This window comes from Peromyscus leucopus, chromosome 1, assembly GCF_004664715.2.
Source record: "Peromyscus leucopus breed LL Stock chromosome 1, UCI_PerLeu_2.1, whole genome shotgun sequence".
Taxonomy (NCBI): Eukaryota; Metazoa; Chordata; class Mammalia; order Rodentia; family Cricetidae; genus Peromyscus; species Peromyscus leucopus.
The window spans coordinates 27,054,267-27,079,649 of NC_051063.1; the positions used below are offsets into that span (position 1 = coordinate 27,054,267).

At 39.9% G+C, this 25,383-nt stretch overlaps 1 protein-coding gene across 2 annotated transcripts in view; it reads left to right on the forward strand.

Annotated features, from left to right (window-relative positions):
* The window catches only part of Rab11fip2 (RAB11 family interacting protein 2), a 39,060-nt gene extending 21,710 nt beyond the window's left edge, over window positions 1–17,350 (forward strand). For both annotated transcript variants that reach the window (XM_028881005.2, XM_028881006.2), the window contains 2 exons: window positions 7,316–7,361; window positions 13,130–17,350. In XM_028881005.2, coding sequence (XP_028736838.1) covers window positions 7,316–7,361; window positions 13,130–13,357 — 274 coding nt within the window. In that variant the 3' untranslated portion in view covers window positions 13,358–17,350. The remainder of the gene's footprint in view (window positions 1–7,315; window positions 7,362–13,129) is intronic.
* Window positions 17,351–25,383: the final 8,033 nt, after the last annotated feature.

The following is a 25,383-nucleotide window of genomic DNA, read 5'->3' on the forward strand; positions in this document are numbered from 1 at the left end:
GCAGATACTTCCTCCTGCTCCTCCTCAGGAGTTCAGATTTTCTTCAAACTTCCCCAGAGTGTTGGGAAGCTTAGGGAGGCTGGGCTGCCCTTGATTTCATAGGCAGATGGAGATAGTGTACCAGTCCGGTGAGCGGTGTTGGTACCTTGCTTTCCTCACTCCATCCTAATTCTGTTTTGCTTCTGAACTAAAGGGACTACTTTTCCTCCCACAGCCACCACTACTAGTGGATATGTGGCACTAGCAGTGGCAGGCCAAGGTCTCCTCAGAGCACAGAAATAAGCAACACAGTTTCCTCAGTGACAGAAAAATAGTCTAACATCAAGCGAGGCATGATAGAATTATGAAGTAAAATGCCTGAAATTTTCAAGTTCATCTTGACATGTCAGCGAAGTTGTGAGTGTGTTGCTGGATTTATTCTTCTCATGTATTAAGGGTACTTAGGAGAAAAAACCTTTGAGAGGCTTAGCTTTAAAGGAGTGGGGTTTGGCCTCCACGGGCTTATGTGTGGGAATCAGTGAACTGTTGTACTGACATTTTAAAGACATAAAATAATTCCAAGTGCTTTCTTCAGCAGGAGAAAATGGCTAATAAATTTGATTGACTATTAAGTTTTCGAAGCCTGCCTTTCTTTGGCAGATATCTACAAGTCCTCATGCTCTAGGTCTTCCTGCAGCAGCAGCAGCAGTGAGGATTCATTATAGAAATGCTGCTGGTCTAGATTTGCTGTCCATGACCTTTGGTGTTACTGACCATGGTTTTTAATTGTCTTGCCTCTGAGATCTCCTAAAAGATACCTCATGAGAATATTAATAAGCAGATTGCTGTTACTCCCCACAGACACTTCTGCTTTAGTTCTGTTTTGTCACTGGAGGGTTGGGTGTGCCCAGTCCCAGGAGAGAGCATGTAGTTCCTGGTGCTGTTCTGTCATTAATTTGACTTAATCCGATATTGCTTGCTTTTTTCCTAAAAAGAAAGAAATAAAAATACTGTTTCATCTTGTCTCCTCAGCTTTATTTGCCTGTGTAACAGACATAATTATAATTAAAATGTGCTTACTAAAGAATCTCGTTGACTACTTCAATTAAAAATTGTTTTTGAGCTTTGGGAAGAGGATCATTAACAATTTTTTAGAACTCCTTTAGTGTGAAACCATTCAGGAGCATGAAATAAGAAGCACAGGAATAGCTCTTTAGAATTTACCGGGGGTTCTTCTGTTGGTTTGTAGTGTGGTCAGATAGTAAAGTGGTGGCAGGTTGTGTGCTCGTAAGCCAACCAGTTAATTTTATTTAAAGTCCATTAATTTGGAACTTATTTAAACTCTTATTAACAGTTTGTCTTGGTTTACCTTTTTTTTTTAGTTCCTGTGATAGAGACCATAACCAGAAGCATTTTGGGGAGGAAAGGGTTTATTAGCAAAGAGCTCATAGTTCCCCATGAAGGGGAAGGCTGGGCAAGAACTCAGGGTAGGAACCTGAAGGCAGGAAATGAAGCCACAGGAAGGATGCTGCTTACTGACTTGCTCCCTGTGGCTTACTCAGCCTGCTTTCTTATATACCCCAGTACCACCTGCCCAGAAGGCAGCACCACCTACAGTGAGTGAGCAGGCCTCCAAGATGCGCATTCATCCAGAAGATGCCCCACAGGCTTGCTTACAGGACAGTCTTATTCAGCTTTTTCTCAGTAGAGGTTTTCTGTTATCAGATGACTCTAGCTTGTGTTGACAAAAGCCAACCAGGACATAGCTGTAAATGCCGGAATATATCTTCCCATCTTAAAAAAAACTGAAAACAGTCTACTAGTATCCTCTCAGATATGAACATAAGTAACTTTTGTTATTTAGGAAAAGGGTTTTCTTTGTACCTTGGGGACTTGCTGTCTTGTTGGCGGACATTGTATTGTCTTACCATTGATTTACTCAGCCAACCATCCTGGCTCTTACAAATTGTTAAAAAGTCATTCAGCATCCACATTTTATGTTCCTACCATGCCTTAGACATCATGGCAGAGGTAAGGCTGGAAAGGTTAATGAGATATGATTCCTTCAAGTGGCTTCCAGCAAAGAGGCATGGGAAGCCCTGGGGTGAGACCAGATTCAGAAAAGGCAGATGTTGAGCTTCAGTTTGCTGTATAAAACAGCCATGCTAATTTCTTTTATTGTTCTTCTAATGTTAATTTTTTGAAAGTTAAAAATATGAAATTTTGAATAGTTAGGTGGCTTGTACTTGGGCACTGAGTACTGGAAAGATAGCTGAATAAAATGTGGTGGGATTGAAACTTTGGCTAAAGAATTTATCATTATTCAAGCAGAATATCCAATCCAGAGGTTCTGACAGCTAAGTCATGAAGTTAGACTTGCATCTGAGATACCTCCATTGCCAACAGAGCCTTGGCTAGATTGGGTAAGATGGGGTGAATAGAGGTGTGATCATATTCCTATGATCAGAAAGGTAGCACACGTGAGCAGCAAGGAGATGTGATCTAGGCTGAGAGTCCCAAGGAGGATGGATTTATGGGACTTGCCAGCTAAAGACTGTTTCACTTTGGGTGCCCAGGAGACAGTTGATGGAAAAGGCAAAGGGGTAGATAGTTTAGGCACATTCACCTTGAGGTGCAGGTAGGGTTCTTGTTCTGAATCTGTAGCAAGACATTTGTAAGCCCATTATTCTAGAGGATAAAGAAGTTGTGTTTGTAGAGAAAAAGATTTCAGTCATTCATCCATGATGTGGCAGCAGCTAAAGTAGCAGGAGATGTGAAGCCATCGAGGCAGAGTAAAGAGAGGTCTGGCCACATTCCTAGGAAGTAGCTGGCATTTCCCACATAAGGACAGAAAGAGGAAGGTGGCAACGAAAGGGGCATTGTGAGTGTGGGTGGAAACAGGCTGGCATGCTGAACAGAAAAAAAAGTCTCAAAAAGAAAGAGTAGCCATTGGTGAAATGGAAGGAGAGATTGGAAAGTGAGGCAATTGCCCTGGTAAAAGAAGTTTGTCATCAAAGAAGCAATGTTGGGAGTGTGGGGATTACAGAGTGTGGAAGAATAATTTCCTTTTGCTGTGAGGGCTGGTGTCCGTATTCTACTCTCCAGGATATACCAGTCCAATGCTGTGAAGCATGCTTCTCTCATATTCTTATACATGTTGAAGATTTACTGATGCATGACGGCTTCTTGTAGTACCTCTTCCCACTCACCCTTGCCACTGAGGGAAGCTTGGGTCCCTAGAGTTTTTTCCCTTCACTTAAAGGACAGGATCAATAGGATGCTGACCTTGGAAAGTAATTGCTGTTAGAAGTTCTCCTTTGGTAGTTTAGAGTTACACTTGCTTCATTCACATAGTAAGATACTGACCAGTGTCTAAAGAAACTGCCCTCCTCTTCCTGCCAGGTGTCACATCTGTGGAGTTGTCAATAATTTGGATTCACATATTAAATGGAAAATGCAGAAAGCTGTAGGACAAAGTAGACTTTGTCATTTGAGCAGTGATGGTGTTTAGAAAGAGAGTAGGAAGTATGAGATGCTCCCTAAGCTTTGGAAAGAGTGGTCCATGCAGTGATAGCCTCCTGCTTGGAAGGTTTCCCATCCTGAAGCCTGGAGGTTACATAGTTGTATCTGCTTATAATAGACCTTTGTTCTCAGGTGTTCTGGTGTCTTTAAAAGTGCTTCATGCTTTAACATTCTGAATAGTTCTTCCCCTTTCTTAGAGCTTCCTGCTTTAAAGAATGTGTTTGCTTTAAGAAGGAAACATTTTGAGTACCACCGGAAGCCTAAATCACCACTGTAACAACTGTCCATCACTTCATATGGACAGGTTTATTTTTAGTGCCTATGTGTGGAAGACTAGTATAACACAGACTTCAATTTCTACTCAATTATTTATTTACTCCTTACTCTAACTTTAAGATCATTTTTCAGAATTTTAAAATGAATTTGCAGATAAAAAATTGATACTTTTACCTGAAAACTTGATTATGTTAACCTTAAGACATTTTATCTATTTAAAATATGTTATTAACTCATATGCTTAATATGAGTTAAAATACTTTATCTGTTTAAAAAGTACTTTAGGATCCTGTGGCTCCTTCAGACTTCCTTAAGTCTTTTTCTAAAATTAAACTTCAATTCTGGAGTTTAGTTCATATAGACTTCCTCTTCATCATGAACATACCCAGGTTTATTTTCTACCTGATTGAAATCCTTAACTTGTCAGCAGCTCAGTTGAGCAGTCAAACTGTATTATTCAATATCTTGTCTGACATGAGGACACCAGTCCAAAGAAACAGATATCACAAATTGGTGCCACACTTCAATAAATAGAGACATTTTATTTTGCATCACACTAATTCAATCCAGTTCAGTTAACTCTTTTTTCTCCCATGTAAGGACAGATTAAAAAAAGGCAGTCATGAATGACTGAGTTGGTCATGTGTTTGACACGTCAGTGTGTGTATACAAAGCAGACCACAATGGAGGGCTCAGCCTTTGGATTTCAGACAATACCAATGTGGGAGCCTTCTCAGCACATGGTGTAGAATGGGGACCTCAGCTCACAGACAAGCTCACACCCATGTACATGCTCAGGTACAGAGGTAGGACTGGGCTGCTGCCCTGAGTACCTCGCCCTTTTAGCCCTTACAGTGTTTTCAGCCCTTTCTCGGGTCCTTGAGTTTCATTTTAGCTTCCTGAGCAAAAATTACTCAACACTGCATATTGGTTTGTGATTTTTGATAAAAATCTGTGATCTAAATATGTTCCTTAAAAATCCTTTTGATAATATAATGCCCATGCTTCTGTTATTTCTCAGTTCACTGATTTCTGCCTGAGACAGACCATTGACTAGATACAGTCATGGTCTTTTATTCTTGGAGTAGAACAGAGTAGAGCAGAGCCTCAAATGTGGATAATTGCTATCTTATTGAGAGGAAACTAATATTGTTGGGAAACATGCACTTACTGCTTCATGGATAAGGTCTGAGGTCCTTGAGTTTGGCCTTAGAACCCTTCAGGAGCATCTTACCCCTGCAGTTTGTGCTCCAAAGTCCTGTAGTGATGGCACTGTCTAACACACATTGCTCTCCCCAAGTCTCCACAGAGCCCTCTTCTAGACAGCCAAGCCTCTCTGTCAGTCCTGCTTTTCCCACAAAACAGGCCTTCTTCAAGGAGAGAACATGACTTTCCCACACTTGCTCTAAGAATTTTAGGATACCCTACCCCTCCATCCTGTGAATGAGGCTTTATCCCATGATGAAGTGAAATTGGCCATTTAATCCAAATGCCTGTGTGAGGCTTTGGCAGTCTAGTCAGCACTCACAAAGGCATAGGGCTGGTGTCCCAGCTAGGACAGATCTCGGAGCCAGATTCCACCAGTCAGCAGTGGAAGGACTCATACCCATTGCCTACTTTCCCTTGTTTTTAAAATGAAGTTATGGAAGATAGAATATGGTACAACATTGCCCTCTTAATTGGCAGGAAAATAACAGTTAATTTTGATAAAGAGTTTGAGACATTCATGAAATCATGCACAGAGCGTGCTCTTTCTGCTCTTTGTTTTCTGAGTTAGTCCATTCATGTTCTCTTCATAGCAGTCTTGTTTGAGAGACACTTTTACCATCATGGTTTTACAGGTGAAGGAACCAAGATACAGTGAAAGTAACTTGTTCAAGGTCACAAAGCAGCCGGTTTAGGGGTAAAGCCACAGCTCCAGAGCCCTTGACCCTTTCTCTGGTACCCCTGAGTGTAAGCAGTGATGCCCATGGGACTGTCCACCAGTGGATATGGGTATAGTGCAGTGTTCTGCTTATCAGGAAGCATGTATAAGGTCATGGATCAAGGAGACACTACTCTCACTGGCCCCTTCATTCCACTAGCTTAGATTGAGAACTGGAGAAAGCAAGAAACTACTTATCAGTAGTTGCTACCACAGTACAGCACTGTAGGTTTGTTCTTATTGTTTCATTTCTTGTCAGGGTTTTGAGGCGTGCATGATTCTATGACACTACTAAAGGACCTTGCAGAACACCATGCAGATGGTGACATACAAGGATGGGGAAATGTGGCAGCCACATAAGCCTGTCAGTGGTACACTGCAGGGGCTCAGCCCATGTCTCATGGTTGTCTGCCTGGTCACTCAGCCTCACTGCAATGTTAAAATGCTTCCACAGGCTCTCTTCCAGGGAAAGGTCCACACCCAGTTCTTATGATCTGGATGTGCAAACCTGAGTGTACATGTACCATAACAAGTGTACCATGGCTACATAGGAAATTTTCTTGCTGTGGTCCTGCAAGCATCATGCCTTTTAGGGTTTGCCATGTGGAACATGACCTATAATTAGGGATGTGTTCCAGACAAGATTTCCAGTGTCCACACTTTCTGTCACATAGTCAAGGTTTTAAAAGCGAATTCCTTAAGTCTTCAGAGGAATCTGTTTTTTTTTTTAAATGTAGTATGCAGATAATGGAAAATATGTCTTATAGTTAAGTCTTCTTTTTAATATGTGTATGTGGAATAAAAAGACTCCTAGGACATTAATGTGCTTTGTAGCTGTTCTGGAGATAAGTGTCTTAGATGCTGGGTACAATTTAAAGTGGAAGAGCACTGATGAAATATTTACTCGTCAGAAGGCTTTGAAGTTGAGCTTCTCTGGGGTGGTTGCAGTCTCCTTCCTAATGGGCATATTTCAAAGGAGAAAGTGGCTGTGGCATTCTGCTGTGATGTCTCCAAATGAACAAGATCTCTTTTGTTTTGGTCTGTTTCTAAGTTTTGGGAGCTAGATACTTAGAATCACATTAATGACAGAAATAGTTTCTGCCACTGTGGACTCATTCTCATTGGCAAGGTAAGGTTTGAAAGTTAATTTTTCCAATACAGTTTGACAGTTTGACATTTTAAACAACGGGTGCCTGAGTTCTTTAATTTTATAATCTTTCCAAACCTAAATTTACTTAGCTTTCCACAGTAATATATCAAAAGGGTTGAGGGTATGTCTATATAAGATGAGGAATATATTATAAGAACTCTTTTTATGAAGAAACTTGCTGGCAAAGTCACTATGTTTAAAGATATTTAGAAACTATGTATTTAAGATTGATGATTCTTTGATTCTGATAACTGGAGGATTTTCTTTGATGGTTTAAACCTGCAAATGCTTTAAGGATGTTAAGTAAATACTGTTTTGCTTTCTACATTTTTAATTGAATCTCACTTACCTAAGCTAGGACTTTAGACAGACATGTTGCAGTGTGGCCTAAAATGTTTCTGGTTTTGTTTCTTACTGTACAGACTGTGCCACATTTAACCTTTATTTTATGCTTTATTACTTAGTTTTCATGTGAATCCAACAAGCAGTGAAGACCTCAGGAAAGTCCCGGTAAGTTGACAAGATCACCAGAGAGCAAGCCTGGCTTCTCCTTAGCACACATTTCCCAAATCACCTCCTTAGTGGCAGAAATATTGATCATTGTGGTGATTTGGGGAGAAAAAAGAAAGTGAAACTGAGACTTTGTCTTTATTGTACAAGTGAGTGTGACTTCTATGTGTGCTTAGAGACAGTTCAAGCTGATGTAGTTACAGTCAACGTCTATCCAGTATATACATGTTTGTTTATAACTTGTGACCTCAATGTGAAAGCTGTATATCAGAGTCAACATTATAGTTGTAGTAGTAGACTGACATTTGTTGTTTGGACAGGGATCGAATATAAAACAAAGCTGCTCGTAATATACATCAGGAAAGCAGTGTGGTAAGAGACCAGAGTTTACCAGGCAAGGCTTTAGAAGGATGGATACTTCAGGATACTTACCTTCTAAGTCAGACCCAAACCGGAGCTATCCTAGGATTGGCAGCAGTCAGTTAAATGGATGTATGTAGTTTGCAGCGATTGTTGAGATAGTCTGACTTTGTTTTATTGTTATCTGCAGTTCAGGATTGTACAGGAAAGTTCAGTTGCATCTGAGTGTTCTAAGTATGTTGACCTGGAGAAAAATCACATTATAAAAATGAAGGCAGTTATTCTTACTGGAAAACTACATTCTTACTGAGTAACAGAAAGAGGCTGGTGGTTTCAACCATCTGTCCTTAATGTGTGTGATCCAGATGTATTTAAATATTTTCTAGCAATTGCATATTACAATTTCCAGTATATTGTTTGTCTAAAAGAAATCAAGGTGGGGTTACAGTTTATTTTATAAACCATTTTAAGTGCAGATGTGTGTCTAGAGAATGGTAGAAGACACTTCAGATGCACAGACTTTAGATAATGCTTTTGCTATTTTATGTAAATGATTTTTAAGTTTTGATGTTTCATAAATACTTAAGTCTTTATAATATGGCAGTCTTGAAGCAATGTCAGATTATATGAAGTCAGCCTTTGATCAGATAGTGAAATGAATTCTACTGGGCTGTTACTTAATCTCAAACAAAATGCAACATCAAAAATCGATTTAATATGTAGCTATTGTTTATTAGGTAACCTTAATTACAATTTCTGTGTGCTTGTAGATATACTTTTCCAAATCTTATAATTTATTGCTGTTAAAACATCCTCAGAAATCTTTAAAGAATAAAATGTGAAAATTGTTTTAGTTCAAGGATTTAAAGGTGATAAAAGAATCCTTGATGTGTGATTATTTTTCTCTGGAATCTAACTATTCTAAATGACAGTTAAAGGATTACTAGGTGTTGCTAATGTACTGCAAGATACAATTAAGAGGAGAAAGCGTCCTTACAGACTAGTTTTCAAGAGACGTATTTGAACAATTTTTATGTTGAAGATTATAAGATGTTTGAAGTAATTTACATGAAGTTCTCTAGTAATAGCCATCCACCAAGTTATTTTCTCTCCTTCTGGATGGAGTATTGTGTAATTAGGTTTGTATGTCGGCCATGCTGGTGCCAACACCTGTCTGCAGGCTCGGTGTTTAGGCAGGAGCAGTAGCCAGTTGAAAGGGCAGTGTGAGCTCTTTAAGGCCTAATTAAGAACTGAAAGGGAGATGAAGAGAGGAGGACAAAAGATGTGAAAGTAGCTGAGATGATGTTCCCAGAGCAGAGTTCCTCATTAGACAATAATGAGATGATCCGAGAACACCAGGCCTTCATCTCCTCCCTCTCTCTCCCCCAGTCGCCTTGGATGTCACTTAGAACCCCACCAATATTTGGTTACCAGGACAACCTTTCTTTAAATCTTCAGTTATTTTGAGTCATGATAATTTGCTTTTGTCTGGATTTAAATATTGTAAAATTTACATATATATATATATATACATATATGTATATATATATATCCTAGTTTAAAAGACTAGATTGTGTGTAAGGTAAAAATAGCTAATCTGAGAATCTTCCACATGACTCTTACTATTATTTAACATTCTGATTAAAAACTTCATAGAGGACTGTTCCTCTCTTACCCAGTCCTCCATCTTTGTGTCTGTGTAAGGGACTTTACTTTTAGCAGACATGAAGTAGAGAAGAGAAAGGATTAGTTGTGAAAGAAAAGAGACAAGGAAAATTTATATTAAATTTCAAAATAGGAAAACCACTTAAAACGTGTGCTGTGAAATGTGAGGATGAATACTGAAGTCGTGGTAGCCCTGTTGCAGTCTGCATTTGCTCTCTCCTGGTTTCAAGGTTGGAGTTTTCAGGTTCTCCTAGATAGTAGTAAATGTACCTTTGAAACACTGTTTCTGTGTTTGCTTGAGAGTATTATTCCTCTTTAAGCAAACTATTTTTTGTAACCAGAAAACATTCTAACATTGTTTGTATTAGTTAATATTAATCTTTATTGCTTCCTTTGAAGTTATAAATGTGTGTGTGTGTGTGTGTGTGTGTGTAGTAATATGTCAGTTTAAGAACTTTAAGCCTAAAATTAGAAAATTTGCATGGTTTTCAAATATTGAGTAAAATCTGGCCACAGCTGAGCTATATTAATTATTTTTATTCTTTCCCAGAGTGTAGTTTATAGTACATGTGTCTCTAAGGTGTTTTCCTGTTCAGAAACCTGAGGCTGAATTTTGGGTAAAATATCCACTTGAAAAGAAGACAGGAAAACTTTACTAATAACAGAAATTCATTTCTAGGAAGTAGACTAGGGTGAAGGAGCTAAAGAATATGTGTGTGTATTTTTCATTCTAGCTGTGAAGTATTGAACAGTATAAATAATGGTGATCCTGTGAGACTAAGATGAGTCTTGTCCTGGCATTTAGACCACTTATAATGGAACATTTTGACATGTCATTTGTCTTCCTTAAATAAATGTTAAAATATTAATGACATAAACTAGTATTATTAGTGCAGTATTAAATGTAACCATGTGAATGATTTTTAATGTATGCCATCACTTGTAATTTGAAAAATCATTGTATTTATATATAATTTGATTAAAATTAGAGAGTTTTAACAGATGCCATTATGTTAAATTCATTAAAAAACAACAACATAAATCTGGCAACCTGTAAGTAACATAGCCCATTTAGTTTAATTTCATGGGCCCCGTGATTCTCAGATTTTCCAGTAAATATTTTGTTAGAGAAGTAAAATCACAGGAATTGGATTTAAAATTTTAAAATGCAGTTCAGACAAAAAATTAGTCAGTAGATAACAGAATTCTGGAGTTGGAAGGGGTTGGAGATAACTCGCCAAATAAGGGCTGTAAGACTCTGGCCTCATTTTTATACACTAGTACTTGTGCTAAGGTACAAAGATTATCTTATTTCTGACAAATCAAAAATATCTCTATAATTTGTCTTGTATTTACTATAGAAAAATGCATAATACAATGTATATTTTATGAGAATATAATTAACAAATTTATAATTACCTCTAAACAAATGATGACCAATATACTATGTTATAGGCTTAGCTGATCCAAGACAGGAGGCAGCTAGCACTTACCTCAGAATTATTCTTATAAGACCAGCATTTGAAATGTTGGGGCACAAGTAATTTAATTCAGAAAGTTTCAACTTTTCCTATTTGCTAAGGGAAAATAAAATAAGTTGTTTAAAGTATTTCTCAGAATTGAAACCCACTTCTCTTAAATATTATGTTTATTGACTTATGATTAAAGTAAGTTTATAATAAACTTCAATATCTAGTAAAGGATTTGGTTTTCCTGTTTGAGGTCTTGGTAAATATTCTTTTTTAAGTGGTGCCATTTTAAATGAACATTTATTAAATGTTAAAAATTCTTTGCATATTTTATCATGGCGTTATGGAGGTGGTTAAGGTTTTTATAGCATCCAAATTCATGTTTTCAGTATTTTAATAGCTCTGGAAGTAGCCTCTGCTCCCCCAGACAATCTTACCCATAGTTGCCATGTTAGTTTCCTGGAACATTGCCTCAAAGATATTTCTGCTTTACAGTTGATCATAGCAGAAAAGCCAAGAAGTGATTCATTTCTGCTTAGAAACCTTCAGTGGTATTTTTCCTTTAGGAAAAATGCTAGAGGTCCTCAAGAATGACACTGCCCATGCTTGATGGTGCAATGGGTATCACCAGAGCCTCTCTTACTTGTTTCTGGTCTTGACTCTCTGGCCTGTGGCAGGCCACTAGATCTTGAGCCCTGTTTGCTAACTGCTCATGCCCATCACACTGCCCATTTCTGTCTAGAGAGTGTGAAGCCTGTTGCAGGCTGTCACCATCTGAGCCCTGAGGCCTTGGGTATTTGAGAAGCTTCTCAGCCTAAAGTGTGTATATCCCGGAAGAAGGGGGCACATTCGATGACTGGGATGTCACTCTAGCTTCTGCCTGGGGTCTCACAGTAGGAGTATATGGTGAAGTTCTGGCTTTGGCTTTAATGGAAAAGTTCCAGACACATAACAGGCAAAGAGGATGCTGAAAATGGGAGAACAAGCGTCTTTCTGCATTTCCCAGGCCTCACCCATCCTCTGCTGGACAGACTGAGTCCAGCCTTAGGAACAAGAAAACTAGTTTTCTTCATATTTTAGTTGATTTTCTTAAAGCAAAATGGAAGTGTTTTGGCTCACAGTGATGCAAATCATCCTAAATTGCTGGGTTTAGGGATAGAACTGTATTTTCAAGGCATAAAATGTGCTGTTTTGTATCAAGATAAATACACAGTGGAGATCTAAATCCCAGGGCACTGGGATCTAGGGAGTATTACAGGGCCCATCTTCATCCTCACAAGTTGTTTTCCTCAGATTTTGTTGTCACAACACTGTTAAAATAAAACAAGTTAAAGCAAGAATATCTTTTAATTATGTTTATGCTTTTGCTTGATTTTTTTGGTTTTTGGCCACTAGAATATTGTTAGCTAAATAAATAAGTGAGATGAGAGGCCATATAGCTGTCCTGACCATAGTATTCATGTGGCTGTAGCTGAGCTCTGAGCTTCCTGATAACAGAGAAAAAAATGGAAACAACATCAAACAAATGAATGTGGTTTATGGGAAATGGAAAAATCCATTACTCAGGGAAAAAAGCTCACCTTGTTGATCAGCTAAGATAGAAGTTATGTCCATGGACCATGATCATTGGTTTAGTTCCAGGTGCCTTCATCATTTTCAACAAATTAGAGAAGCAGGTTTGTATTTCTGTTTCTCATAGCCATCATCAGTAAAAAGCCCAGGTGGAAGTGGGAATCTGAATTTAGTGGAGTGATTCTGTGAACACAGTGTCTGTACGGGCAGTGTCTATATGTGCAGTTTCTAAAGATTCTTGCCAGTCCTTTGTCTAAATCCCTACAGATGTTTAGTTTTAACCTATTTTCATTACATTGGCTAACTTGTAGTTTGAAATTATAGAGCATGTGCCATCCATTCCTTCTAGCATGCTGAGGATGGAACCTAGGGCCTTCTGCATGCTAAGCAAGTACTCTGCCACTGAGCCATACCTCAGCCTCTGGTTGTGGTTTCGTCCTCACTGGCATGGACAGGCTCTGCACTTGGAAGTTGTTCCCAGTGTAAGAAGGAATTTCTGGTGCAGAGTTGAATCAGGCTTCGTCTGTCTGCTCTCTTTTCTTTGTGGAACTAGCTGGCACCTGAGAACTGATACCCTGTTTCTATCTATGGCTGGAAAGAAACTTTATGAGCCTCAGCAAAACCAGAAGATGAAATTCTGAGTAGCTCTTAATGTCTGTCCCTGCGTCCTGCCTGCTAAAGCAAGTCTGCATTTCATTACAGGACAACAATCCTTTCGATGCCACGGCTGGGTACCGCAGTCTGACCTATGAAGAGGTGCTGCAGGAGCTGGTGAAGCACAAAGAACTTCTTCGGAGGAAGGACACCCACATCCGGGAACTAGAGGACTACATTGACAACCTCCTTGTCAGGGTGATGGAGGAGACACCCAGCATCCTGCGAGTGCCCTACGAGCCATCCAGGAAAGCTGGCAAATTCACCAATAGCTAGTGGAGACAGCAGGACTGTGTTCCTAGTTGAGAAGAGAGTGAGAGGGCATGAGGAGGGAGGGAGAATGGAGGGAGGAGTGTGTTACAGAGGAGACCACGCTGTCAGGTTTCACCTCCTCCCCTCCATCATTAGGAAAGGTGTTGTTGGTCCTATACATATTCACAGGTGTTATCTAGAGTGACCTTTGTAGTGAGTGAATCACTCTAGACTGAACGGGCCATGTCCTGATGAGTGAAGAGTTCTGTGGCATCACTTGGGTGCTTGTTCTGGACCCTTGTCTGCCATAGGCCTGGAAATATCTTCAACATCCCATGAGTTATTCCTCAGGAATAGATTCCATAAAGCAGAATTGATACTATTGTTGGATTCTTAGAAGTCAGTCCAGACACATTTAGCATCAGGAACACTACTCATTATAAAACACTACTAAAAAAAAGCCAGGTTCCTCATATATCTATGACTATGTATGTTTGAGTGTCTCTGTGTATAAAGTACATGCATATACCTCATATACACATGTGTTTTTAAGACATTTAAAAACAAGTGGTTGCCTCTAAGGTTAAGACACCAATCTTATAGTTTAATATGCGCTTTTGCAGTATATACCCAGGACTGCTTGTCACCAGGACCACCCCACCTCAGTGGCTAAGCTGCTTCAATCCACTTCTGATTTTTTGAACCCTGATTTTGAGGGGATTCACTACATCCACCTCCAGCCTCCAACACCACCCCTCCCCAAAAGTCCTGTGCCCCAAAATGTGATGATCTCAAGTTTTTTCAAGGAATGACAAAATTTAGGGTTCTTTATTCTTTCTGCAGAAGCATAGATTCCTTCAACCAGTGCTCTGGTGTTTGAGTTTATGGGAAGTATAAGCAGGAGATAGGCTAGAACAGTTTTTCTACTGTAGATCGTGAACAAAGACAACAAAGTTATACTGAAAATGAGCTGGGGGTGGGGGCTGGTTGTCCGTTGCCTGATAACCCAAGGCAACGGCAAGTTCTAGGAACGAAGGGCTTGGTTTCAATTTCATTAGTAGTGGAACAGATGGTTGCCTTTGAGCCCTGAATCAGAAACTCACTGTGGCAGTGAGTGTTGAGAGCAGCCCTTCACCAGCGTCACAACCCGAGCACCCCACGTCCACCCTTGAGGAACTGGTTTGTCACCCAATTACGGGCTCTTCGTTTAAGCCCGCCTCCATAGAATGGTGGTCCCTCTGTGGATCAGCTGGAAGTATTTGTAGAAAGTTATCCTGAAATTTAAAATGAAAAGCAATGAGAAAAGAATATTGCTGATCTTCTGCAGGTATTTTAACCTTTCAGATCTAAACACTCTGAAACAGACTGACTTTTTAAATAGAGAATGAAAAGACTGCCTGCATACAGAGACTGATACTGAGGATATTCTCGAGCCCTATAGTGAATTGCATTTTTCTGATATTTATCTCTAGTAAGACTTCACTGAAAGTTAAATGAAAGCAGAGATTATAGTTTTGCCGATTTTCATATTTTTTAGTCACGAAATCCCTTGTTACCTGTATTTTCTGAGTTTCTGTGGTTTTCTAGAAAACATGGGTTTTGAAGTGAATTTTTTCCCAAATACAAACTTAGATACTTTTCTAAAATTAGAGAAGGAAAAATGGCCTTTTAAAATCAATTTCCTTCTACTTATAACTAAAGTGATTCTGTAATAAACTTCAAAGTCTAGTGTAGATTTGATTTTCCCATGTGAGATCTTGGTAAATATTATTTTTTAAATGGTGCCATTTAAAAATTAACATTTATTAGATGTTACCAAATTCTTAAAATTCTTAGCATATTTTCATCATGGCATTGTTGAGACTCTTTAAAGAACCCAGACCTGTGTTTTCAGTGTGTGACGGATGTCTGCAGGTGCAGTGACAGGCGTGAGCCAGGTACGTCCTTTCTAGAGTGACCTTGAGCTGTCTGCTGACTCTATCCTGGGAGTACGTCTTCCATAAGTCTCATCTGAAAAGCATGGTTCCAATGCCGTTCCTCCTTTTATGAGAACTAAGTTATATGGTAGTTTTTGCCTCCATAAGAATCCATGTGTGTGTACTCATCTGCCCTTAGTGACTGGCCAGGCTGAACCGGTCTTTGCCTCTTCAGAATCTGAAATGAAGCTTTGTCCAGTGGCAGTCTTGTAGGCAGTGAGGTTTATCTGAGGAATGATTACTGTTCCTAAATTAAAAACAAAAGTCTAAGACAAATAAAAAGTAGCCATTTACACTCTGTAAACTGTTGTGTTCACTCGTGAACGTAATGCTTTCATCCTCAGACAACACAGTGAACCTAGAAGTGAACAAGTGAACACAGCGTGTGTGGTGCCTGAGTGTAAGCGGGAGCCGGGCACTGAAGAAAGAGGGTGTGGAAGGTGACTGGTTCATTTTCCAAGTGTGACACAGAATATTCTAGTGGTTTATCTTTTTATTAACTTAGAAGTGGAAATAAAATGTATGCTTCAGTAAACAGTGCATGCACAATAGATTTTTAAGGACATTTTATTTCTACTTTTAGCCTAAAAATACATGCTCAAAATCACTTCTACTGACAAGAAGATTTTTTAAAATCACAGAATCAACACTTCTCTCAAGCCTGATTTAAGCTAACACACTTCTGTTACATAATTAAACTATTTCTTGAAACAACAACAGTATTTTACAACCAGTCTCTTCCCAGTTCTAAACTCAGCGACAGTATTACCACATCACCTGTCTACTGAGACGTAAGTGTCGCTCCTCGAACACCAAGGTCATTGCTTAGACTTGTACATAAGATGCTGTGTAGACCATTGGTGTAAGTGTTGGAAGCATTGCCTTTTGCTGCTGTGTTCTGCATCGACCCTAGTTTTTCTCTCTTCCCATGAATGTAGCATCATTCATAGATTATACATAACTACGTGTGTTGCTTTTGGCAGTAAATCAAGATCTAGTTGTAATTTTCCAGCTGTGAAAATGTCACCTTGTATTTAAAAGGGTTTCATGAGTGGAAACCTAAGTAAATAAGCTCATTAGTGACAGCCCTGCTTTTTCATGTCCCCATTACCATCCTACCCACTCCTGCTGCATCCAACCCCCACCCCATGTGAGTGCTTATTCTTGACAAGGAGAATCTTAAATGAAAAATAAAAAGGAAGACTTGCTGACGCTAAGTATCTATAGTAACTGTTACACTAAAGCTTTTGCTTTCCTGGATAGCGTTACTTCCCCTAAAACATAAAAGCAGCTTACCTTGGATTAGGGAAGCAGGCGTAAACTCCTTGCCATCTGTGTGCTCATCTTCCTGAAGGTGCAGTAGGTGTCACTCGTGTATGGGTGAGGTGTGAGCATGCCCAGTCATTTGATCTCTTTCCAACAGAGGGAAAGACTGCACTGCAAGCTCCTAGTGGTGCTGGAGAGGGTCTGTCAGCACATACCAAAAGCCCCCATTTTCACAGATCTATAACTTTAATAATCCAGATGCTGTCCTTGGAAGTATTTAATATGCAATAGGTAGCACCTTCACTAATTAATCTGCATATGAAGGGCTTCCTGATGTATTTAATAAGATGTGTAGAAGTTCTTCAAGCATTAAACTAAAGTTGACGTTTTATTTCATTTACTTTTCTCTGTCAAAAAAAAAAAAAATCAACCCTTACAATGGACTTGAAATCTGTTACCTAATGGTACATTCGAGCCTTTTAATTTCTGGAGCTTCTAGATTGTATGTATTGTGAGGAATAAAAAAAAAATGCTGCAGATCTACAAATGTTCCTAGCAAGTGTTTGAATGATGTAAGCATTATTTATAATCGAAGAGTATTATCCCTACCTTCTTAAGTAAATGCTTAGTAACTCATATACATTTTTGCAGGTACAAAAGTATATAAACATTGTATAATGTGACAGTTGTATAATTTATGTAATCTGATGCATGAGTCAGAATTTTTATATATGATAATTGATTTGTTATAGTTGATTAAAGTGTTTAAACTTAATCCAGTCATCAGAATTTCTTATTGTAGATAAAGCTGTTCCTATCATGCACTTCTATAGGCTTCTTCATTATCTCTTGATAATGAGACAGGTTGTGTTAGGGCAAGTGTTCAGTAAGGTCTCCAGACCTGCCTTGTAGGGAATGTAGTTCTGAACAGTCATGTAGAAGTCAAGTACCTTTTCTTTTAACTTACTCTGTGTGTGTGTGTGTGTGTGTGTGTGTGTGTGTGTGTGTGTGTGTGTGTGTGTGTGTGTGTTGGGGGAGAACATGTTCATAGGCATGCATGTGTATAGATCCTTCCCTTCTTTCCATAGGGGCATGTTGAGATACAGACACTTGCTGCTACTACTGTAACCAGCTTTTACATGGACTCTGGGGATCAAACTCAGGCTGTCAGGCCCTTTTATCCCTGAGCCAGCCCCAGAAAAGTTTCTAAGAACTTAAGAGTGAGCTTTCTTCAGCAATGTGGAGATATATACACTCTGCCATGAACCCCAGAGGGCTGGTATTCAGGTTGAGGCCCATGGCAAGGGCTCTCTTCTTCTTTGCCACTTCATTTATTCTCTACATCCCAGGCAATCTTTGCCACTTCATTTATTCTCTACATCCCAGGCAAAGAAGACACAAGGTTCTGGAGGAAATTGTAGCCAAGAGTCAGCTGGGTTGGCAAACACATTATTTTTCTAACCACTTACCTCCACTTATGACTGAGGCCACATGTCTCATGGCCATCTAAATGTACACCTGTCCATCTGAGGTTCCATCTGAGAGAGACTGGCTCTTGTACCTGCAAATGCACATGTGTGTCTGAACATGTAGCTAGCAGTGCATCTAGCACTTGTGAAGCTCTAGAATTTAGAGTCTAGATTTGGAGATGTAAATCATGTGTTTTCCTAGGTGTCAGTCGGGCCCCTATAGAGCAAGAACTTTCTTTGCAAAGCGGCGTATCTTCTTTCCTACTCTAATAGTTCTTGGTTTTTGCAGGGTCTTTAACCTGCCCCTTCTCTTTGATGGTGTGTTTTCTCTAGTCTGTTTCCCTAATAGCTAGCCCTAGCCTAGTCTTACTCTCAGTCTGCACAGACAAAGACATTTGAGGGCAGTTTGGAAGCTGAAAGCCAGCGGCATGAAGTGGTCATTTTTTTGGTCATGGTAGTTTTTGTCTCAGTTCCTGTCTGAGAAATGATACATCCAAATGTTCACATTTTATGCTTTCCTCAAGTAAACTTGCATAACACATTTTCACACTTTTATCTTTTGTGAATATACAGTTGCTTACAATTAACTATTTGAACTCAAAGTGCTTCATATTCTCATATTTCTTACACACTAAAGTTTCATGCTTAAATGTTCAGTGGTTTTATCACTTGTTAATCCCACCATATGCCAGGATTCATGGCAGAAAACGAGATCATAAATTTCTTAGGTGTTTTCAACTTTGCTGTGTGGTGGTCAAATTCAAGATAATGTCTGGTTAGTGCTATTAATACCAAAGTTGGTGAATTATTTTAAAGAAATGAGCATAGCAAAGATTATAGCTGCTATAATGTCACTCAGATTCTGCTGTACCCTTGTTAATAGTAGAAGCACAGGAGACTGAGGCTCACCCAGCAAATGTCCTCACCAGTGCTATGAGCAGCAGTCTAGTGACTACACCACACACGTTAGGCCATGGGGTTATGACACATGACAAGGCAAGTATAAGAGTATAGATATCACGGGGACAGTGACAAACCAGAACCCCTTTCCTGAAACTGTTCAGCTCCAGGGCACAGGTCCGGAGGTATTAGAGGCCAGAGGCATTAGATCCCTTGGGGATGGAATTACAGGTGTTTATGAGCCTCCTGACATAGATTGCTGGAATTCAGGTCCTCCACTTAAGAGCTGAGGCATTTCTCCATTTAATATTTTTTGAGAATTTTTAGATTTTATATATTAGCTATTTAAAATTCTACCATACTTTTGCATCTACCCAGATGAGCAGATATGGCTGGATTGAGTCATTGGTGCTCACAGCCTTGTCCTACATCAGCATCTAGGAACTTAATGGTTTGAATTCTCAGGCCCTTCCCCAGCCTTAAAAAGGTCATGAGTGAAGTCAAAGATGCTAGCATAGGAACAAGAACAGGGTACAGTCCACATTTAGTGTGGTAAGAAAATGTGTTGCATAAATACCTAATATAGATAGGTGATAGATAGATAGATAGATAGATAGATAGATAGATAGATAGATAGATAGATAGATAGATAGATAGACAGACAGACAGATAGAGATAGATCTAAATCCAAAATGCACTAAGATGAATGATGACGTGTAGCTGGAAGTTTTCCTATGTTCCGACTGGCCGGCATTCGAAACAAATTTCTCCCACTCATGTCACTCAAGTAAACACAGAGGCTTACTCACTCATAGGTGGATACTAGATGTAAAACAAAGGATGACTAAACTGCTACTCACAACTCCAGGGAGGCTACCTAGAAAAGAGTACCCTAAGATGTCTAGTTTCTTGATTCTTTATATATTTTGGAGATCAGCCCTCTGTCAGATGTGAGGTTGGTGAAGATCTTTTCTAATTCTGTCGTTTTGTCTTATTTACCATGACCTTTGCCCTACAAAAGCTTCTCAATTTCAGGAGGTCCCATTTATTAATTGTTGCTCTCAGTGTCTGTGCTACTGGTGTTATATTTAGGAAGTGGTCTCCTGTGCTAGTGAATTCAAGACTACAACCTAGATACCCCTCAACTGAAGAATGGATAAAGAAAATGTGGTACATATACACAATGGAGTACTACTCAGCAATAAAAACAATTATATGAACTTTGCAGGCAAATGGATGGAACTAGAAAATATCATCCTGAGTGAGGTAACCCAGACTCAGAAGAACATAGTATGTACTTACTCATAAGAGGATACTAGATGTAAAGCAAAGGATAACCAAACTGCAACCCACAGCTACAGAGAAGCTAGCTAACAAGGAGGACCCTAAGAGGGATGCATAGATCACCCAGCAAAAGTGAAATAGATGAAATCTACATGAGCAAACTGTGGGTGAGAGGGGGTAATGGAGGGCAAGGGATGGGGCGTGAGAACATAAGGGAATGAATGGGAAGTTCAAGATGGAACAGGGACAGAGTGGGAGGGCAAGGAAAGAGATACCATGATAAATGAAGACATCATGGGATAGGGAGAAACGGTGCTAGGGTAGTTCCCAGGAACCCACAAGGATGGCCCCACCTTAGACTACTGGCAATAGTTGAGGGAGTACCTGAACTGACCAACTCTGTCATCATAGAACCCTCATCCAATGACTCATGGAAGCAGATGCAGAGATTCATGGTGCCAGGCTGAGCTCCAGGAGTCCAATCGATGAGGCAGAGGAGGGATTCTATGAGCAAGGGACATTGAGAGCATGATGGGAAAATGTACAGAGATGGCCAGCCAAATTAGTGGAAACTCATAAACTGTGGACCAATAGCTGAGGAGCCCCCATGGGACTGGACTAGGCCCTATGGATATGGGAGACAGTTGTTTAGCTTGAACTGTTTTGGTGGCTCCCAAACAGTAGGATCAGGAGCCATCCCTGGTGCATGAGCAGACTTTTTGGAGCTGAGTGCCTACTATGGGACACCTTTTGCAGCCTTGGTGCAGCGGGGAGGGGCTTGGGCCTGTCTCAACTAAATGTAACAGGCTCTGCTGACTCCCCATGGAGACCTTACCTTGGAGGAGGTGGGAATGGGGGGTGGGTTGCAGGGGAAGGCTGGGGGTTGGGAGGAGGGAAGAGAGGGGGATCTGTGGTTGGTATGTAAAATGAATAGAAAAGTTCTTAATAAAAATTTTTTAAAAAGAAGAGAAGAGACTGGTAGAGTTATTTCTGAAGAAAATGGCTAGCCCTTTGCATGGAGACATTAACTTTTCCCAACACCCTTTTGATTTGTTTCTGTTTTTTTTTTTCCTATATGCAAATACTAGTTTCAGAATTAAATAAAGTAGATCTTTTGCTCAATTTCAAGACAATTTCACTATTATCTGAGTATAAATACACAATATATACCACATATCCATATTCTGTGTATAATGTAGGGTCTACTCTATCTGACTTCGGAAGTATATATGTATGGTCTGTATATAATGCAAAATCTATATGAAAAACCTCTGTACCACAGAAGTAAGAAACTCACATGTGGCCAAGAATCTTTGAATCCAACATGATGTGGTGGCACGGAGTTGCTTTCCCAGTACTTTAGAGATAGAGGACAGCCGGGGCTATATAAGACCACCCCAACTCAGAGTGAGCAAACAAGAAAAAGGCCAACAAAAGCAGAAGGGGCTTCTTTGCTGTCATATGCATCCAGAACATGGATCCTCTGGCCAAGGCATGAAATACTCTGTGCCAGTTTCTTCATAGAGACGTCTACCGATGCGCTGTCTGTGGGAGGACCATAGTGCAGAGTCCTGTTCCTCCAGGGTTCTCAGATAAACACCCCATGGAATCCAGGACACAAATTTCTTCTGCAATTTTCTCTGTCTTAGGCAGCAACATTCTAGAATTTACTTTCTTTAACAGGTTGTTTTTCTTGCCTTGAATTTTAGCATCAAATTCAATGACCATTATATGGCTGGGTGGCTATTAACTATTTTAACTATCTGCTTATAATCCAAATGACTTGTAAATTAAAACCAAGACCTGAGTATAAATTTTAAAAATAAATAAACAAGCAAACAAGATTCATGCACTCATGGGTGAGCCAAGGAGCCCTGAGGTGCAGCTTCCCTCTGAAAAGACAGTATCTCCTAGGTAATTGGTTTTTGCCAGAGATACTTAATTTTAATCTAATCAAGAGAAAAATTTCAAATTACAACAAAACCAGAATGAAATGGATCCCATCTTCAAGGAAGTCTGTGAGGGGAGGCAAACAATAATCATTTAATAAAGTGTTTCCAATTAAAATAGGTCACAGAGACATACACAAATGCATTGTGCAGATATCTCTGTATTTTTGGATTTGAAGGGGTAATAGAGAGCTTTGGTGGATAACTGAAAATTGAATATGAACTACTTAATAAGTGAAATTAATGAAAATTTCCCTAGGTATGTTCATATTTATTTAATGCAGTGACCTTGTTCTTAGAAACAGGATGCATCAGAGTATACATCAGTGAAAACTGTTATGATGGATGCAATTGATATTCAGATGGGCCTAAAAATGAATGTGGAGCTCAAACACAAAAGCAAAATGGCCTCCCCTTGCAATCATGCAGAAGAGAATTCATGAGGACAGAGGGTGATGTTCTCATTCTTCTGTAAGTTTAGCATTTGCAAAATAAAGAAATGAGAAAAGCGAAAATTTAATTTAGTCTTCACAGAATCACAAGGCTAGCCAATGGATGCTTAAGACAGACAAAATTTAACACACTGGTTTTCAAACTGTTGATCTTGACACCTTGAAGTCAAACAACACTTTCACAGGGGTTACATATCAGATACCCTACATGTCAGATATTTATGTTATGATTCATAACAGTAGTAAAATTACAGTTATGAAGCAGCAATGAAAATAACTTTGTGGTTGGGGGTCACCACAACATGAGGAACTGTATTAAAGGATCACAGCATTAGGAAATTTAAGAACCACTGATCTAAAAGGAGAGATTCATTAGGCTGGACACCAGTCCTTTCTAGAATACCACCAGGCTTGGCATTTACCCTTATATTATATCCAGTCAACAGGCTCATCCCTTCAATGTTTCCTAGGCCTTGAGACCTCTGTCAGCACCTGCAACTCCCTCCTCCCCTCCCTCCCAGCTTCCATTTCTACCCTTCATCTGCTGTAACCCCCTCTCTGCCTCCCTATCCTGCTTCTTCACAAGTTCTCCCAGGGATTGCTTCCATTAGGGTCCCAGGTGACTTGTTTTGCTCAACTTTTGCCCCTGACCTACAGCTTTCACTCCCCAGGTGTCTCTGCTCTCAGGCTTCAAGTCTCCCCCCTCACCTAATTAAACCCAAGTGGTGTCACCTGGCTTTTTCCTTCCTTCTTCAGTCTCTTTTCATGGGTTTCTTGTCAGTATCTTTGCCCTTGCCTGCCCTCCTTTGTCTGAAGGTGCCTGTGGGTCCCCAGGTGTCCAGTCTTCAGCTGTCACTGCAGTGGCTGATGGCCCTTGAAGAAGAACCCTGCTCCTCCAGGTGCTGGCTCTTCAAAAATGCCCTGACAGGTAGGTGGATCCTCTGTGACCCTCTCTGCTAAGGCTGCTCCTGTCTTGCACAGCCTGAATGCCAATGGGGATGCTCTTGCCACTCCACCCATTTCCAACTTTTCTTTGACTCTTCATAGTCTTACTTGAGAGTTTATGCCAAAGCCGACCCCTGTTAATCCTCCTGAATCCCAGGACCTGCCAAACAACCCACACAGATTGTTACTGTGGAGGATGTGATTTTTGTTCTTTGTTCAATCAAGTATGAAAGAAAAAACTCATACATTGGTTCTTTCCTGGCTTTCCCAGATAGAAACTATGACCTGCCCAGTGAAGTAGAATAGGAGACTAGTGACTCTCATCTCAAATATATTAAAAAGAGAGCTATCTGGCATAGGAAAAGTGTCCCAACACGAATTTTGCTCTGCAACATGCTATAGTTGTCTCTTGATGTCTCTAGGAAATAAATACCAGGATTTCCCCTGTGTACCAAAATGTGCAGATGCTTATGTCCCTGATATCTAACATTGTAGCAGTTTGCATGCACGATCTACAGGTATTGACCATTCAAATCACCTCAAAGCACTTATCATGTCAGCTGCAACTGTTGCATGTATGGTTGCTGTCCTATGGTATGACAAGAAAAAACATCTAGACATGTCCAGTACAGCCAAAGAAAATTTTCAATCCAAGGTTGGTTGAATTCATGGAGCAGAAGTAAGAGAAGGAACTGTGTCTACAGCTGATTAGAGAACATGATCCCTCCTCAGTCAGGTCACTGGGTAACATCCCCACTACCTTCCTCTTTTTGATCCTGAGTGTTCTCTATACTTTTACAGAGTTTGTTGAGGCAGACATAAATAAAGATGGAAGACTGCATATGTAAATTTGATTCAACTACTAAACTTTTTTTTACATCTATTTCCTCATTTGATAGAAAGAGGAAGTGTTGGGGGGTGTTAGATCTGATATTCTAAAATCTCCCACAGCCCCAAAATGCCACAATTATAAAATGGGGTGGTCTAGGGTTTTATAGTGTTCATATGCATAAAAAATAACTTTTCAGGGGCTAGAGATATAGCTCACTTGGCAGAGTAGGATGCAAGAAGTCCTAGGTTCAACCCCCAGCATTGCATACACCCAGTGTGGTGGTGAATGCCAGCACTTGAGAGGTGGAAGCAAGAGGATCAGAAGTTTGAGGTTATTCTCAACTACATAACAAGATAGAAACCATCAGGATTATGAGGCCCTGACTCAAATCAACTATCAATTTTTAAAACAGGTGTTTCCATGTTTCACAATTCTAGCAGGTTGGTTTTGAGCTGTGAAAGCTGAACTGCACCCAAGACTCCACTAGTGTCAAAAGAACAGGGTGAAAATCAAAGAGTGGCAGCTGGCAGGACCCCTGCAATGCAGCAGCACCCAGTTTTCCTCCCTGATCACCTCAGTGAGGAGCCTTGTGCAGACACCCCAGGACACGCTGCCTGCTGTCTGCCTTCTGCACTACAGAGCCACATTGGGTTTCATCACCTCTGTGAAGTGTTTGATGATGGTACCTTTGATGTAAGCCTGGACCGCAAAATCAAAGTGATGGTTTGTTTAATGTTTGTCACACAGAAAAGGAGGCACATTACAAGAGGGATTTCTCTCTCTAGCCAATTAAGGTCATTCAAGAAGTTTCCCAATTTAAATAGTTGCCCAAGCAGAGAATGACTGAGTCTGCCCAGCAACAATTTACTAAGAAGGCACATTAAAAAATTGTGAACAGACCAAAAATGCATACATAAAAAGTACGAGCCAGCAATTACTTGGACACTAACAGTTACATAGAGGGCACACTTGAGTGT